General features: G+C 40.3%; 1 protein-coding gene across 1 annotated transcript in view; it reads right to left on the reverse strand.

Annotated features, from left to right (window-relative positions):
- Positions 1-242: 242 nt before the first annotated feature.
- LOC135115261 (transcriptional regulator ERG homolog) overlaps positions 243-16479 on the reverse strand; it is a 109235-nt gene continuing 92998 nt past the window's right edge. The window contains exon 7 of the mRNA XM_064031873.1: positions 243-447. Coding sequence (XP_063887943.1) covers positions 443-447 — 5 coding nt within the window. The 3' untranslated portion in view covers positions 243-442. The remainder of the gene's footprint in view (positions 448-16479) is intronic.

Genomic DNA, 16479 nt, shown 5'->3' on the forward strand with positions numbered 1-16479 from the left:
ACAGGGACTGCCACGTGCAGGCCTGATGGCTTCCTGCAGTTTATCTTATTTTCTTATGTTCTTGCATTCTTATGTTTTGAATAGTCTGGGAATCCCTGCTCTATGTCATCTCAGTCTGTGTCATCCAATATCAGTCTAAGTCATTCCATTGTCACCCTAAGTCATCCCAGGTCACTCCAGGTCATCCCAGGTTAGTCTAGCTCATCCCAAGTCAGTCTAGGTCACTCCAGGTCAACCTTACCTCCAGGTTGTGCCGGGGGACAGCAGCAGCAGCTCTAGGCGGCGGGGCAGGTCACCCAGCTCCATTTCTTTCCTGAAGACTTTCTTGCCCACCTCCTCCTCCGTTAATTCATTTTCTTCCTTGTCCTCGTCCTCCTCACACTTAACGTACGCCCCCGCCGTGAAGCAGGATTTCAGCACGCACGGGCTAAACTCCTTCATGTCACCCTGGGCATGGAGGAGGAGGAACAGGAAGGCTGAAGGAAAGGTTCACCCAGGTACTTTATATTAGAAGAAGAGGTTCTTTTGTCACCCTTCTGTAAAATGACGTAATGGCAAACACAGACGCCCAATACGAGTATAAGAGGTTCTTTCTGTCACCATTTTAATCTTCCACTGTATATCTATTTTGATGACTTTCTCTTCCGTGTTGTGTGAGTGTGCAATGTAAATACTAACGTAGATGTAAATATTGATACAAGACCCTTCAAAATTATTGCAATGTACATATGAACATTTACTCTCACATCTACAACGTACTCCACTTTCTCTCAATGAACTGTTCAACTGTCACTTGCTAAAAAATAATAACAGAAAATTAATGATGGATCCTTGTACGCACTAAGTAAAATTGAGGATCCAGAACAATCAATTTATCTCATCGTGGCATTTTTTTTTTTTCATATGTATACTAGGTAGATCGTCCAGGGATAGACAAAAAATAAATAAATAAATCAACGTCTGCTCGTGAAGTCGCTCCCCCCAAAAAAAAAATACTAAAAGTTCTGAGAGAAGAGGCAATTTATTTTCTAATGATGAGGATGGTCCTTCTATGCTCGTGAATTACCGAAGTAAAAAATAAAAACTACTTCACTTGAGACTGCAACACTATACTCGCTGCATCTCGTCTCTCACTCTAATGTTTCACTCTTCTCACTGCCACAGCCTCCCTTTCCTCACTCACTCCTTCCCCAGTGGCTGACATATTTCGCTACATTTTGTCTCAAGATTTAATATTGTTATTTATTTATTTTATTTATTTTTTTCTTGCGTAGGAAAAGCTGCCACTAAATTTCTGATGATGCTGTGATTAATGGTTTCTGATCGCTTTGATTACTAACTACTACTACTACTACTACTACTACTATTACTACTACCACCACTACTACTACCACCAACACCACCACTGCTGCTACTACCACCACCACTACTACTACTACAACTACTACAACTACTACTACTACAACTACTACAACTACTACTACTACTACTACTACTACTACTACTACTAAAAATCTTTCAAACGCTTCCTCCCTCACTTCCACCACCACAATCACCACCACCACCACCACCACCACCGTCACCACCACCTTGCGTGTTCACTGGTCAAGACGAAACTGGTGTTCATCTCTGCATAAGCCAACGTGATTCCCGCCTTACCCCTCTCTCTCTCTCTCTCTCTCTCTCTCTCTCTCTCTCTCTCTCTCTCTCTCTCTCTCTCTCTCTCTCTCTCTCTCTCTCTCTCTGCCATTCTCCCTTGTCTCTTGTCCTTCTTCCTTTTTCTTTTTTTTTTATTTTATCATCTTGTCTTTTCATTAATTCCTCGTTTCCTTGTTTTTTTTTTTCTCTTTTTCTATTTGTCTTTTAATCTTACACTTTTCCTTTTATTTTCTCATTAATTTCTCGTTCTCTTTTTTTCTCTTTTTTTTTTTCTATTTATTCTACTTTTGTTTATATTTTTTCGTTTCTTTTTTCTTTCCTTTTTCCTTAATTTTCTTTTCTTATTTTTTCTCTTAATTTTCCTCTTATTTCTTCTCCTCCTTTTAACCTAAATTCTCTCCGGTTTCCCTTTTCCTCCTTCTAGTCCTCCGCCTTCGCCTCCTCCTCCTCCTCCTCCTCCTCCAGCTAACCTAAATTCTTCCCTCTGTCCCTTCCCTCAATCTTTACTTTCTCGTTTCATAATACTTTTATTTTCCTTCGTGCAATTCTTCCGATTAAACAATTCTTTTTCTATAGTGCAACCTGTCTCTCTCTCTCTCTCTCTCTCTCTCTCTCTCTCTCTCTCTCTCTCTCTCTCTCTCTCTCTCTCTCTCTCTCTCTCTCTTAGCATCTTAACTTGAAAAATATCGCTAAAAAGCAAATCATTGAATTTTTCTCAAAAGTAATAAATAAATAAAGAAACAAACAAACTAACAAAGAAAAGAAAGAAAAAAACACATATATACATACATACATACATACATATAAACGAACAAACAATCAAACACATACACACACACAAACACACACACACACACACACACACACACACACACACACACACACACACACACACACACACACAAATGCAGGTATGTAGAGAAAATGAATAAATAAAATCGGAATATTTTCGTCAGACAAGAAGAATATAAGAATTTTGTTTTTGTTTTCTTTGATTTTAGTAAGACTCTCTCTCTCTCTCTCTCTCTCTCTCTCTCTCTCTCTCTCTCTCTCTCTCTCTCTCTCTCTCTCTCTCTCTCTCTCTCTCTCTCTCTCTCTTCACAACACCTAAAATACAAATCTTAAACCATTTAATATTTGTTCACGTTATATAATTTTCCTTTTCCACACACACACACACACACACACACACACACACACACACACACACACACACACACACACACACACACACACACACACATTTCACCTTCTCGAGTATGTGAGAGAGGAGGAGAACGAGAAGGGAGTGACGCGGATCAAGGCTAACCAGACCTTCTTCAGAGAGAGAGAGAGAGAGAGAGAGAGAGAGAGAGAGAGAGAGAGAGAGAGAGAGAGAGAGAGAGAGAGAGAGAGAGAGAGAGAGAACCTATTAATTCACGACTGTATTGTAATATAACATAAAAAAATAAATAAATAAATTCTCGTGATTCTGGAGTCTGTAATAAAAGATGGTGACAAGTTTTGAATTACTGTTTGTTTGGTGATTGTTTAAATTCTATGACCTGGATAATAAGCCCCAATATTCTTTTTCTACAATCATTTACAACTTTTGAACTGCTTCTGTTTTGTGGTATAGCTTATTCTGCTTGTTTATTTTATTTTGTTATTAATAAAGTAAAAGTGGAGTGAAGAGAAAACAAGAGTGCATACAAATACGAGGAATAAAATTAGATAAATGAAGTACAATAGACAATTAAAGTTTTGTCATTTCACGGCTAATTTATTTATTTATTTTTTTCCGACAATGATTTACAATATTTTAAGTTGGTCGTTTTGCCCTAAAGTCTCTTAGAAATAGTTTTGCGACCTAGAGAATTATTTTAACCATTTCACTGTTAGATTTATTTTTTCCTATAATCATTTACAAGTTCTAAGCTGCTGGTTTCAGTACAACAGTCTATCAGAAACACGTCTGCTACCTTGGAAAGATTACATTGGTATCCTGTTCTCTACTTGTGTGTGTGTGTGTGTGTGTGTGTGTGTGTGTGTGTGTGTGTGTGTGTGTGTGTGTGTGTGTGTGTGTTTTACTTATAAAGTCCTTAGTATCAACAAAGGAAAACTATAGCACTGACAGTCATCCTGCCTTAGCAAATTATATTATAGTCACCCTTTGAACTTCCAACACTGCAGGACAAAGAAAACGAGGCAATATTTGGGTGAACTGCTTTAAAAATGTGATCCCTTCCAAAATTTCTATATTATTACATTGTCGTGTGTGTGTGTGTGTGTGTGTGTGTGTGTGTGTGTGTGTGTGTGTGTGTGTGTGTGTGTGTGTGTGTGTGTGTGTGTGTGTGTGTGTGTGTGTGTGTGTGCCCCTTTGCAGCACACTTTCTTAATCAGCTACTTACTTAAACACACACACACACACACACACTCAATTAACTAGTAAATCAATCAATCAACCAATTAATCAGTCAGTCAGTCAACCAGTCAGTCACCTAACCAGTCAGTCAGTCAGTCAGTCAGTTAATTGGATAACCAATTAACCAGTTAATGAGTCAATTAGCACTTTAACACAAGGTCCGTACAAGAGCGACTAATCATGCATTTATCTTCTATAGTTCTTAATGCTTTACGGAGCTTGAAAATAATTAATTGAATAAATAAATAAATAAATAAATAAACTTCCATCCCTTTCCTTCACTGATTGACCCAAAACACAAACGAACAAAAGAAAAACAAACAGTTACTAGAATTTTCTGCCCTTCGTGACTGTTTATCATAAGCTACTGGACACCGCATGATTTAAAGCATCCTTAAAGCTAAGATGTACAAATGTCCCTAACTTACACTACACTAGCCTGTATACTTTGAGGATATCATATCATTCAGGACGAGGAAGATAACAGACTCTGGCATAAATTAAGATATATTATGTATTAGTTTCCTGGTTGTTCCATTAGTGAATCTCTGGTTGTGGCGTACTAAAGAATATGAACTACATTGAAATCTAAACACTGTGAGGGAGTGATGCCGCTGAAGACGAGACTGACAAGAGACTCAGATATTAATTTGATAGTTTTTTTCATCAGTAAATCTCTTATCATCCCCTTCTGGCTACGATGTAAAAGAGAACAGGGACTACACTGAAATCTAAACACTGTGAGGGTGTGATGCCGCTGAGGACGAGACTGACAAGAGACTCAGATATTAATTTGATAAGTTTTTCCATCAGTAAATCTCTTATCATCCCCTTCTGGCTGACATGTAATAAAGGCCACGGGCTACATTGAAATCTAAACACTGTGAGGGAGTGATGCATTCTAAGACGAGACAGACAAGAAACTCTGGTATCACATAGGAATATAACATGTATTAATTTGTGAGTTTTTTCGTCAGTAAATCTCTTTCACGTTCCCCTTCTGGCTAAGATGGAAAAAAGGACAGACTACACTGGTTTAAATATTTTGAGGAGACAGACAAGAGACTTTACTCCACTAGAGAATGTAAGGTGTATTAGTTTGCTAGTTTTCTTCCATCAATAAATCTCTTTTATGTTCCCCTTCTGGCTGTGATATGACAAAGAACAAAACTTCACTAAAATCTAAGCATTCTAAAGAGACTGACAAAAAATCCTAGCACCGACTGGCAATATATCGTGCATTATTCTGCTGGTTTTTCCATTAGTAATCTCTTTTTATGTTCCCCTTTCTGGCTGTGATATGACAAAGGACAAAACTTCACTAAAATCCAAGCATTCTAAAGAGACTGACAAAAGATCCTAGCACCGACTGGCAATATATCGTGCATTATTCTGCTGGTTTTTCCATTAGTAATCTCTTATGTTCCCCATCTGGCTGATATGAACAAAGAACATGAAGTAAACTGAGATCTAAATAATTCTAGAAACAGACAAAAGATTCTAGCACCGATCGGAATATAACGTGTATTATTCTGCTGGTTTTTCCATTAGTAAATCTCTTTTATGCGTGGTCGAGGCGGGGCTGAGGGGGACGCCGCAATGGCCGTCATAAAACGCGCCATAAAGACATCAATAGTTTCACGAAATGCCGGACTGCTAAATTTTTAACTTTCAGATTATACGATCGGCGGTCAGCAAATTTTAATGGCGTTTGTGTGTGTGTGTGTGTGTGTGTGTGTGTGTGTGTGTGTGTGTGTGTGTGTGTGTGTGTGTGTGTGTGTGTGTGTGGAATACGTTTACATCACATATCCATAAAGCATTGCTATGATATGTTAGTGTTATATCATTTACTTCGCAACTATGAAATGAAATCCACATTCAGACGCACATACACAACAAATAAAATATCGGTAACTATTTCTTATTCAAGCTCCAACGTGCCGATTTTAATAGAGTTTTCAGCAAAAATACTGTAATTCACGAGGCACAGAGAGGAGCAGCGGAGTCAATCAATGGGCATCACTCCTTAGTATAGTTCTGTTACATGCAAGTCCTCATCCGTTTCCTTTACAGAGAATAGTAGAGACCACGAAAGATAATAATGTATAGCAATGAAACAAAAACCAAAAAAATAAATAAAAATACACGCGTTTCTTCCTCTTTCTTCCTCCAGCACAGTCAAAAATAGGAAGAATTTTAAAGGTTTTTGTGTGAGCTCTCCTCAGGGTCCAGGGAGTGATATATTACTGCAAGTTCAAAATTTCTGACTTTATCATAAGTTATCAACAGAGAGAGAGAGAGAGAGAGAGAGAGAGAGAGAGAGAGAGAGAGAGAGAGAGAGAGAGAGAGAGAGAGAGAGAGAGAGAGAGAGAGAGAGAGAGAGAGAGAGAGAGAGAGAGAGAGAGAGAGAGAGAGAGAGAGAGAGATTCCTCCACGGCTCTTACTCTCCGATGGGCACGAAATTGCAGCAGGTAAATAAACAAACAAACAAACAAACAAACAAAACTAACCAACTAACTAACAGGTGAACTTACTTACTAACAAACCAGTGGAATTAATGAACCAGTGAGTGAACGAAAAAATAACCGAATAAATCAAGTCGCAGGGCCTTCCCACTAAACACACGGCGAATATACGACTCTGCTATTACATAACCAAAAATCGATGACTCATTTACACCATTCACCTGAGTAATACTGCAGGAAGAAACATCTCTCCTATGTACCGAAGCTTACGACTTTGAATTACGTTAAAATCTTATCTTTATATAACTCAAGCGCGAACAAAAACAATTAAACTTACACCTGTTTTGTGTTATAAGGATTAGAAGCTTGGCTATCAGAACACAAGAAAATAAGAATAGAAAAAAAAAAGAAAACAAGGGAAGCTGCAAGAAGTCACCAGGCCTACAGAATTGAACATCTGCAGCCAAGTACAGAATATAGAAAAGAGAGGCATTCTTTCGGCACTCCCACAGACAGATAAGAGTCATGAGACCTCGCCTGGACGCCTCTTCCTCTCCCTGGACGACCATGCCATCTCTTTGCTTCCAGGAATAACACGACCGGACTGGCAACTGACTGGAGGCGGCGTGGGGGCGAGTAAGACCAAAAGGAAAAGAAAGGCAAGGATAAAAGGCTGAATATTTTCGAGTCTGTTTCTTGGTTCCATGGGAGGGAGTGAGAGCAGTGTGTGTGTGTGTGTGTGTGTGTGTGTGTGTGTGTGTGTGTGTGTGTGTGTGTGTGTGTGTGTGTGTGTGTGTGTGTGTGTGTGTGTGTGTGTGTGTGTGTGTGTGTGTGTGTGTGTGTGTGTGTGTGTGTGTGTGTGTGTTTCCTATAAAAAATGATGAAATAAAACAGAAAAGAAAGGAAGAAATAAAAAAAAAACAAGAATAGATAAATGAATGGACAGACAGACAGACAGACAGACAGACAGATAGATAAATAGATAGATACATTAAGAGGCAGAGACAAATGCATAAATTGATATAGATAGATAAATGAATAGGTAGGAAGATAGAAAGAAAACAAAAAAAAAGAAAGAATGAATGAATGAACGAAAAAAAGAAGAAAAAATAAATGACATGAAAAGAAAGAAAAAGAAATGCAATATAACAGATCAAAAGAGATAATTAATTGTAGAGAGAGAGAGAGAGAGAGAGAGAGAGAGAGAGAGAGAGAGAGAGAGAGAGAGAGAGAGAGAGAGAGAGAGAGAGAGAGAGAGAGAGAGAGAGAGAGCTACATCATCGGCAGCTACATTCTACTATGGCTTGTTCAATTCAAATTATTTCAAAGATTACAACAATTATCTAAGAATGAACTGGAATATCAAGATGCAAATAATGTGTTACAACTTTTATCACATAATCGATGGTCTTAGCAATTACAAATATAAAGAATGTAGTAACTGAGGAACTGAAGAGGAGAAGGAAGAGGAGCATCAGGAAAAGAAGAAGGAGGAGGACGAAAAGGAAAAAGAGGAGGAGGTGGAGGAAGAAGAGAAGAGCAAGCAGGATGTGGATAACGAGTGAGGAGGGAAAAAAAGGAGAAGGAAGAGGAGAAAGGCAAGGAAGAGAAGCACAAGGAGGAGGTAGAAAAAATAATAGAAAAGAAAACAAAGAGGAGGAGGAGGAGGAGGATAGGAGAGGAAGAGAAGGACAAGGTGGAGATGGAGGACGAATAAAGAGGAAAGAGAAGGAGAAGAAGGAGAAGGAAAAGGAGAAGAAGGAGGAGAAGGAGGAAGAAGAGGAGGAGGAGGAGGAAGAGGAATGGAAGAAAGAGGACACAGAGGAGGTCGAAAACGAGTAAATGAGAAAGAGGAGGAGGAGGAGGAGGAGGAGGAGGAGTTGGAGGAAAAAACCATAAGGGAAATAAATAACACTGAGGAGTAGGAGGAAGACGAAGAAGAAGAAGAAGAAGAAGAAGAAGAAGAAGAAGAAGAAGAAGAAGAGGAAGAAGAAAACGAAGGAAACGAAGACGAAAAGAAAGAAAAAAAGAAACAGAGCAAGAATAAGAAGCAAGAAAAAAGTTACGAGTACGAACGAACAAAAACAAAACAAGCAAGAATTCCGTCCACACACACACACACACACACACACACACACACACACACACACACACACACACACACACAACCTTGTTATCGGACTCTCGGGGCGGCGCTGCGTCTTTGTTTCATGCGGAAAAGCGCGGGAAAACTGGATGGCCGCGTTGTGTTTGTGGGGAGGGAGAGAGGGAGAGGGAGTGGAGGCAGGAGAGAGGGAGAGGGGGCAGGCTGGCGGAAGTGACGTCACCGCCCCTCGCTCCCGCCGGAAGCTGCCTTCATCACGGGGCCGATAAGGTATTTTGGGCCTTACGCGGGGCATCGCAGGGTCGGGAATGGGTCGGGCGTGAGCTTCCCGATACGGCGAGCCCGGGAAGGAGGTGGCCCCTGAAATAGCGGGCGAAGAATTTTGAAAAGAGAGAAGAGCAGACACGATATTCCAAATTGATTCTGTAAAGCTCAGAGCTGCGTGGAGTGGCTGGCTGGCTGGCTGGCTGGCTGGGTGAGAGAGAGAGAGAGAGAGAGAGAGAGAGAGAGAGAGAGAGAGAGAGAGAGAGAGAGAGAGAGAAGGGGGTTTCTTGGCAAGTAAATGGTTCAACAGTGGCAGTACCCAAAGATATTATGATTTCTTTGCCCGAGCCTCATAATAATAGTGAAAATAATCTCTCTCTCTCTCTCTCTCTCTCTCTCTCTCTCTCTCTCTCTCTCTCTCTCTCTCTCTCTCTCTCTCTCTGGATGGCAACCCTAATGCACGTGATGGGAAAAAATTATGATAAAGTAACATTAATAATTTACTCTTTTTTTTCTCTCCCATCTCTCTTTTCCTTCTTCACCTGTCTGTATGTGTGTGTGTGTGTGTGTGTGTGTGTGTGTGTGTGTGTGTGTGTGTGTGTGTGTGTGTGTGTGTGTGTGTGTGTGTGTGTGTGTGTGTGTGTGTGTGTGTGTGTGTGTGTGTGTATGTACTCCAAATGACTGGCGACTAGAGTGGTATAAGTAAAATGAAATGGACAGATGAACACACACACACACACACACACACACACACACACACACAGTGGAAACTACTACAATAAATCACATCCACAAACGTGCAAACATACACACACACATACACAGTGAGAAATAACAAGAACAACAAGAATAACAAGAATTACAAGACAGGTGAACACACATACATACATACATACGCACACATATAATGCACACATATAATAAAAAAAAAAAGAGCCACTCAATCAGCATAATAAAACAGTCCATTCTAGCTTAGTATTTAGCGGCGCGAGGGCGACAAGAGCGGCAGTGCGACTCAGGACAGGGAAGAGAGAGGTGTTGATGTTCTCGCTCGTCCACCACCACCACTACCACCACACACACACACACACACACATACACACACATAGAGAGAGAGGGGAGAAGGAGGCAAACAGAGGAAGAGAGACAGGGAAAAGGAGAAAGAGACAAAAGAAGAGGTCAAACAGAAAGAAAGACAGCCAGAGACAGATATAGAAACAGACAGACACAGCGGCGCGCACACACACACATACACACACTGAAAGAGAGAGAGAGAGAGAGAGAGAGAGAGAGAGAGAGAGAGAGAGAGAGAGAGAGAGAGAGAGAGAGAGAGAGAGAGAGAGAGAGAGAGCGTATCGGACCCTCCGGAAGCCAGCGGAGGGAGAGGCTGGAGGGAAGAAGGGAGGCATGGAGGGAGGGAGGGAGGGAGGTGAGAGGGAAGGGATTGATAGGGTGGCGAAAGAGCTGAAGGGAGCAAAGGGTGAGTGAGTCCAAAGGGAGATTGAGGGAGGCTCATCACGTGACGTCACGCTGGAGAGACGAGGAGGAGGAGGAGGAGGAGGAGGAAGAGGAGGAGGAAGAGGCAAGTGGTCATGATCCTTTGAGCAAGAATGTGAATGTTATCTTTGTTTCATGTAATTTCTTTTCTTTATTGCATTTACTTGTTTTCCTGTTGAATTGTTATGGTTTTGTTTTGTTTCCTTTGTTTTGTTTCGTGTTCTCCCTCTCGCTGGCCATTCAAGAAAGGAAAATGTACGTAGGAGTAAATTATTATTATTTTTGTGGTTTTTCCTTTGTCATGTGTGTAAATCGTTCTTATTTAGCATTAGTTCTTATTTCACATCATTGCAGTCTATATAAAACAATTTACAGTCTACGAGGTGTGTCATTAAAGTTCCAGGACTGGTGCCACACAAGTTTTATTTCACATCCAGGCTACAAACTATAGGTTATCTCCTTCGAAGTAATCCCCCTGGCACCGCATGCACTTGTCCATCCTTCTCTGCCAGGCTTGCATGCACTGCTGGAAGGATTCTTGCGGGATGCTCCTCAGCTCCGTCGTCACGGCCTTTTTGATGTCGTCCGCATCATCAAAACGGGTCCCCTTCATGACCTCCTTGAGCTTGGGGAAGAGGAAGAAGTCGCACGGAGCGAGGTCAGGTGAGTAGGGCGGTTGCTCCAGCACGGCGATGTTCTTCTTGGCCAAGAACTCTCTGATGCTCAGGGCATTGTGAGCAGGCGCATTGTCGTGGTGAAGCAGCCACGAGTTGCCCTGCCACAACTCCCGCCTCTTCTCGCGCACTGCACGAAGCAGACGCCGCAGTACTTCTTTGTACACATGTTGGTTGACTGTCTGGCCCTGTGGCAAGAACTCGCAGTGGACGATGCCCCTCACATCGAAGAAAGCGATCAACATGACCTTGAAGCTGGACCTGGACTGCCTTGCTTTCTTCGGCCGTGGCGACGCCGGACTCTTCCATTGAAGGCTCTGGCGTTTGGTCTCCGGGTCGTACTCAAATACCCAGGACTCATCGCCGGTGATGACTCTCCTGAGCAAGTCTGGTTCAGTTTCCAGACGCTCGAGGATGTCCTGACACACCTGCATGCGTCGTCCCTTCTGGTCATCGTTCAGGAGTCTCGGCACCATCTTCGCACAGACTTTCCGCATGCCCAGATCTTCAGTGATAATCTTCCACACGCTGTTGTGGTTCATGCCAAGCTCATCTGCGATCTTTCGAACAGTCAACCGACGATCGTCACGCACCATCTGCTTGACACGCTCAACATTGGCCTCATTCCTGCTCGTTGAGGGTCTTCCACTCCTGGGGTCATCTTCCACGTCCTCCCGGCCCTCTTTGAACCTCTTGCACCACTCAAAAACACGTGAGCGTGACATTGTCTCATCCCCGTACACTTTTTGCAGCATACCCAGTGCTTCTGACGGCGTTTTCCCCAACTGCACCAAAAACTTCAAGTTTGTTCGCTGTTCAGCGCTCATTGTTAAACGACCTGCAACAGAGGACATGATTTTAAAAGCACGTAAGAAAAAGATTAGTGACTGTAGAGGGTTGGGAGCGCAGTTGTATACTCCAGAAGGATTACTTTGAAGGGGAAATATGGTGGTTTGTGGCTTGGGTTTGAAATTCATCTTTTAGGACACCAGTCCTGGAACTTTAATGACACACCTCGTATTTATTAAACATTGTCTTTTTACTTTTCAGATTTCGTTTTTTTTTTTTGTTCCTTTCTTCATTTATTAATCAATCAATATATTAATTTTTCATGGGTTTGTTTTGTTTTCGTTCCTTTCCTAAACTATTCATCTATCAATAAAAACACTTCCTTTCACTATTTTTTCGTTTAATTTTGTATATTCCTTTCCTTAACTATTAGCAATAAATCTATCACTAAAAACACTTCTTTTCACTATTTTTCAATCATCATGGTTGTGATTTAGCTGTTTTCCATTCAAACATTTCCTTAATTATTTTTTTTCATTTATTCTCTTTTCACTATTCTTCCAATTTTTGTGATTTAGTTTTATCTGTTTCTCTGCCAGGCACTGTCTTCCTTATTTCTTTACTACACAGCGCGATGCATGGAAGTAATGTCGTGCTCTGTGAGGGGAAAGGCTTGTGAAGGGACCTGCTGTGGTTCGTGAATTACTGTACAGGTGCTTCAGAGAGAAAGACCCCATATAAAACTCCCATATCTCTGGAACCACAAGGTAACTATGAACTAAAACTCGTACTGCTTGAAAAGGCGGAGAACCAAATGTCAAATAACCACCTTTTTCAGACTGTAAGAGTTAATTTTCATCTACGGTTGGGTCATGGCTGCAGTAATAAAGCAACTTCAAATCATATCCATTCTTTGGAAACTCTTTTTGTTGATAATTTCTAACAGAATCTGAGTTTTTAACATTAAAATGGCCTGTAGCATTTCTTGGATCTAAGAAAAAGGATTCACGCAGAAAAGCAAAGTTCTGTTCAGTTTTGAATGTACTGAAGATGAATTTGAGTGAATAATGGATAAATGGATGAGTGAGGGAATGATTGAATGAATGAAAAGGGAAATACATGAATTAATGAATCAGTCAATGAATGAATGAATGAATGAACAGATAAATACGTGGCTGACTGACTGAATAAATGAATGAAGAGAAAAATACTAAAGACTAAATGAATGAATGAATGAATGAAGAAATTAACAGAAAAATACATGACTGACTGACTGAATGAATAAGTGAATGATTGAACAGATATATAAATGGATGAAAGAGAATATTAACAAATAAATATCAATGAATTGTGAAAAAAATAAATAAATAAAATACTTTGAAGTTAATTAGAGAAGCAAGAGATGAAGAGAATGTGAGAGAATAATCCTTGTCTCCATCTGTTTCTCTTTCCTATCTCACCATCATTCAATATTTATTTTATACATACGCATAATTTTCCTCCTCTCTCCCTCCTCTCCTTTCAAGTCCTAATTTTTTTCATGTCTCCTTTCTTTTATTTGAATTATATCCTCCTCTTCCTCTTCTCTTCCCTTCCTTTCTTCTCGTTCTTGTTCTTGTTCTTCTTGTTCGTCTTCCCCGCTTTCTTTTCCCAATACTGCCTCTCCTATTGCTTCTCCTCCTCCTCTTTTCTCTCCTCTTCTTTCTCTTCCCTTCTCTCCTCTACCACCACCACCACCACTCCTCCCTCCCTCCCTCTCTCTCTCTCTCTCTCTCTCTCTCTCTCTCTCTCTCTCTCTCTCTCTCTCTCTCTCTCTCTCTCTCTCTCTCTCTGCTCCTTTACGCGTCCAATGCCTCGTGTGTCATCATAAATGGCCATTTTTTCATACATATTGAGAGAAAATGACCTCGCGTGGAAATATATGGTGTGACTCCCTGGCCTGTGCGGCGCGGGGCTTCACTTCTGAGGTGATTCTTGTTGTTATTTTTTTCTTGTTATTTTTGTCTTGCATTGATTTATACTTACTGTTTTAACGGTTTTGTGATATTTGATTGTTATTTTTATTCTTATTTCAGTTATTTATCTATTCATTTTTTTTTCTTTTTTTGTATATTACGGATGGTTTGTGTTTGTGTTATTATATTTTGATTTTTTGGGGTTGTTATTTTTTGTTACGAATTGATTTATACTTAGTGTCTTAACGATTTTCTGATATTTGATTGTTATTTCTATTCTTATATTTGGAAGTTTTTTTTTCAGTATTATTACGGTAATTTCTTTGATTCATAGATTGTTATTCGAGGTAATTTGATCCGCACCAACTATTTTTTTTTTTTTTTTCTTATATCTGAACGATGTATTTAGTCTTGTTTACCTTATACTGACTGGAAGTTTCTGCACATGCCAATATGAGACAAGCTTGCTGTCTCCTACCAATGACCATAGCATTTTCAGTCATAGTCACAAGGGTTTAACTTTGGTCTTATCCCAGAAACTCATTATTTAGCGCAGAAATATAGTAAATGTTCACAGCATTGAAAAGTCACAAGAACATTAACAAAGCAGTATAACGGAAAATAATCTCCAGTCATAACATCACTGAAGGCAGGAGTTCATAAGCAGTGCATTCGACTATGTACTTTTTAATCTAACACACACAGGCACATCTCAAAACTCAAGCAAACTACAGACAGAAAAAGAAAAATAGTGTTTACTACTACTACTACTACTACTACTACTACTACTACTACAACAACAACAACAACAACAACAACAACAATAACAACAACAAAAGCAGCAGCAGCAACAACAACAACAACAACAACAAAACAAACAACAACAACAAAAACAAAAACAACAACAACAACAACAATAATAATAATAATAATAATAATAATAATAATAACAATAATAATAATAATAATAATGGGCGAGGCAGGGCAGCAGCGATAGGCCGAGCGTCAGTCTTCCGTCAAGGTAATTAGGAAACAATTGATTATATTGACCAAACATTGACGCGCGGAGACCCTACCTGTCTGTCTCTCTCTCTCTCTCTCTCTCTCTCTCTCTCTCTCTCTCTCTCTCTCTCTCTCTCTCTCTCTCTCTCTCTCTCTCTCTCTCTCTCTCTCTCTCTCTCTCACCATTACACACACAAGAGAATAAGATAAAATAACGATGAAATGACAAAAATGAAATGCGTTCTGAAGCTAAAAGTTATCACTGTCTATATTATCTATTTGAAACCTGCTTCATCTGTCTATCTTTCTGTCTACTGACCTCTCCTTCCCCCTTTCTCTCTCTCTCTCTCTCTTTCTCTCTCCGTCTCTCATACATTCCATCACTACATCCCTTCCCTCTCTCTCTTGTATACCATTCATTCCTTCCTTCCCTCCTTCCTTCCTTCACTCATTTCCTTCTCAGTCTTCTATTTCACGTAACCTCACTCCTCTCTCTCATTCCTTTGTTTCCTACATATCTCCCTCTCCCTTGGTACCTTCCCTCCTTCCTTCCTCTCCCTCCCTCTCCCTCTCTCTCCCTCTCTTCCTGCTCCCTCCTATCAAGATACATATAACAAGAAGGCCTCCTCTGGTCATTACCGATGAGGCGTCTGGCTCTCTCTCAAAGGAGCCACTCACACGAAAATTCTCTCTCTCTCTCTCTCTCTCTCTCTCTCTCTCTCTCTCTCTCTCTCTCTCTCTCTCTCTCTCTCTCTCTCTCTCTCTCTCTCTCTCTCTCTCTCTCGTTCCTACAAAGGGCAAGGGAAAAGGAACAGATTTAAAGTTTAAAGAGCATGACAAATTTTCGAGGTTGCGAAGTATAATAGTGAATAAACTTCACAAAAGTACAGAGACCAAGAACAAAAAGGTTTTCAAGGCCCTATAGGACAAGGAAGTTATGAAAGAAAGGTATTCAAGGTTTAAGTTTTGAAGAGCGTTTATTCACAAGTAACACATTCAAGGTTAAAAATTACAAAGAACGTAGACTCATAAGGCAGTAGAGATTAGTTAAGGCGGAAGGTATTCAAGGCTACAAAGGCAAAAGTTTTCCAAGGATTCAAAGACAGGAAGAAAGTTTCAAGGCTGTTAAGACTAAGGACACGTATTAAAGGCTTCAAAGGATATAAAGATGTGATTTTTCAAGGCTAAAAAGTAATAAGAGGTTTTCCAAAATATAAAGGACTAGGAAGAGTTTTCAAGGTTGCAAGAGGGCGATTTTCCAACAAAATGTACTAAGAAGAGATTTTCAAGACGACTAAGGACAAGGGAGGAAGGACAGGAGGTTTTCTAGCCTAAGGAAAAAGTAAGAAAGGAAGGAAGGAAAGAAGGAAGGAAGGAAGAAAGGAAGCAAGGCGTTTCAAGGACAAGAATAAGCAAGGAATGAAAGAAGGAAGATGTTTCATGGTTAAAAATAAACAAAGAAGGAAGGAAGGAAAGTATTTCAAGGTTAAAAATAAACAAGGAAAGAAGGAAGGAAGGAAGGAAGGTGTTTCAAAGAAAAAAAAAGGACAGGGATGAGAGGAAGATGTTCAAGGCAAGCAGCGCCAAAGAGGGGATTTATAAAGGCTGTAAGGCGTGAAAAGAGCAAAGATTCAAGGCATCAAGGCTGGAAAACAAGATGAAAACT

Source organism: Scylla paramamosain, chromosome 2 (assembly GCF_035594125.1).
Source record: "Scylla paramamosain isolate STU-SP2022 chromosome 2, ASM3559412v1, whole genome shotgun sequence".
In the NCBI taxonomy this organism is placed as follows: domain Eukaryota; kingdom Metazoa; phylum Arthropoda; class Malacostraca; order Decapoda; family Portunidae; genus Scylla; species Scylla paramamosain.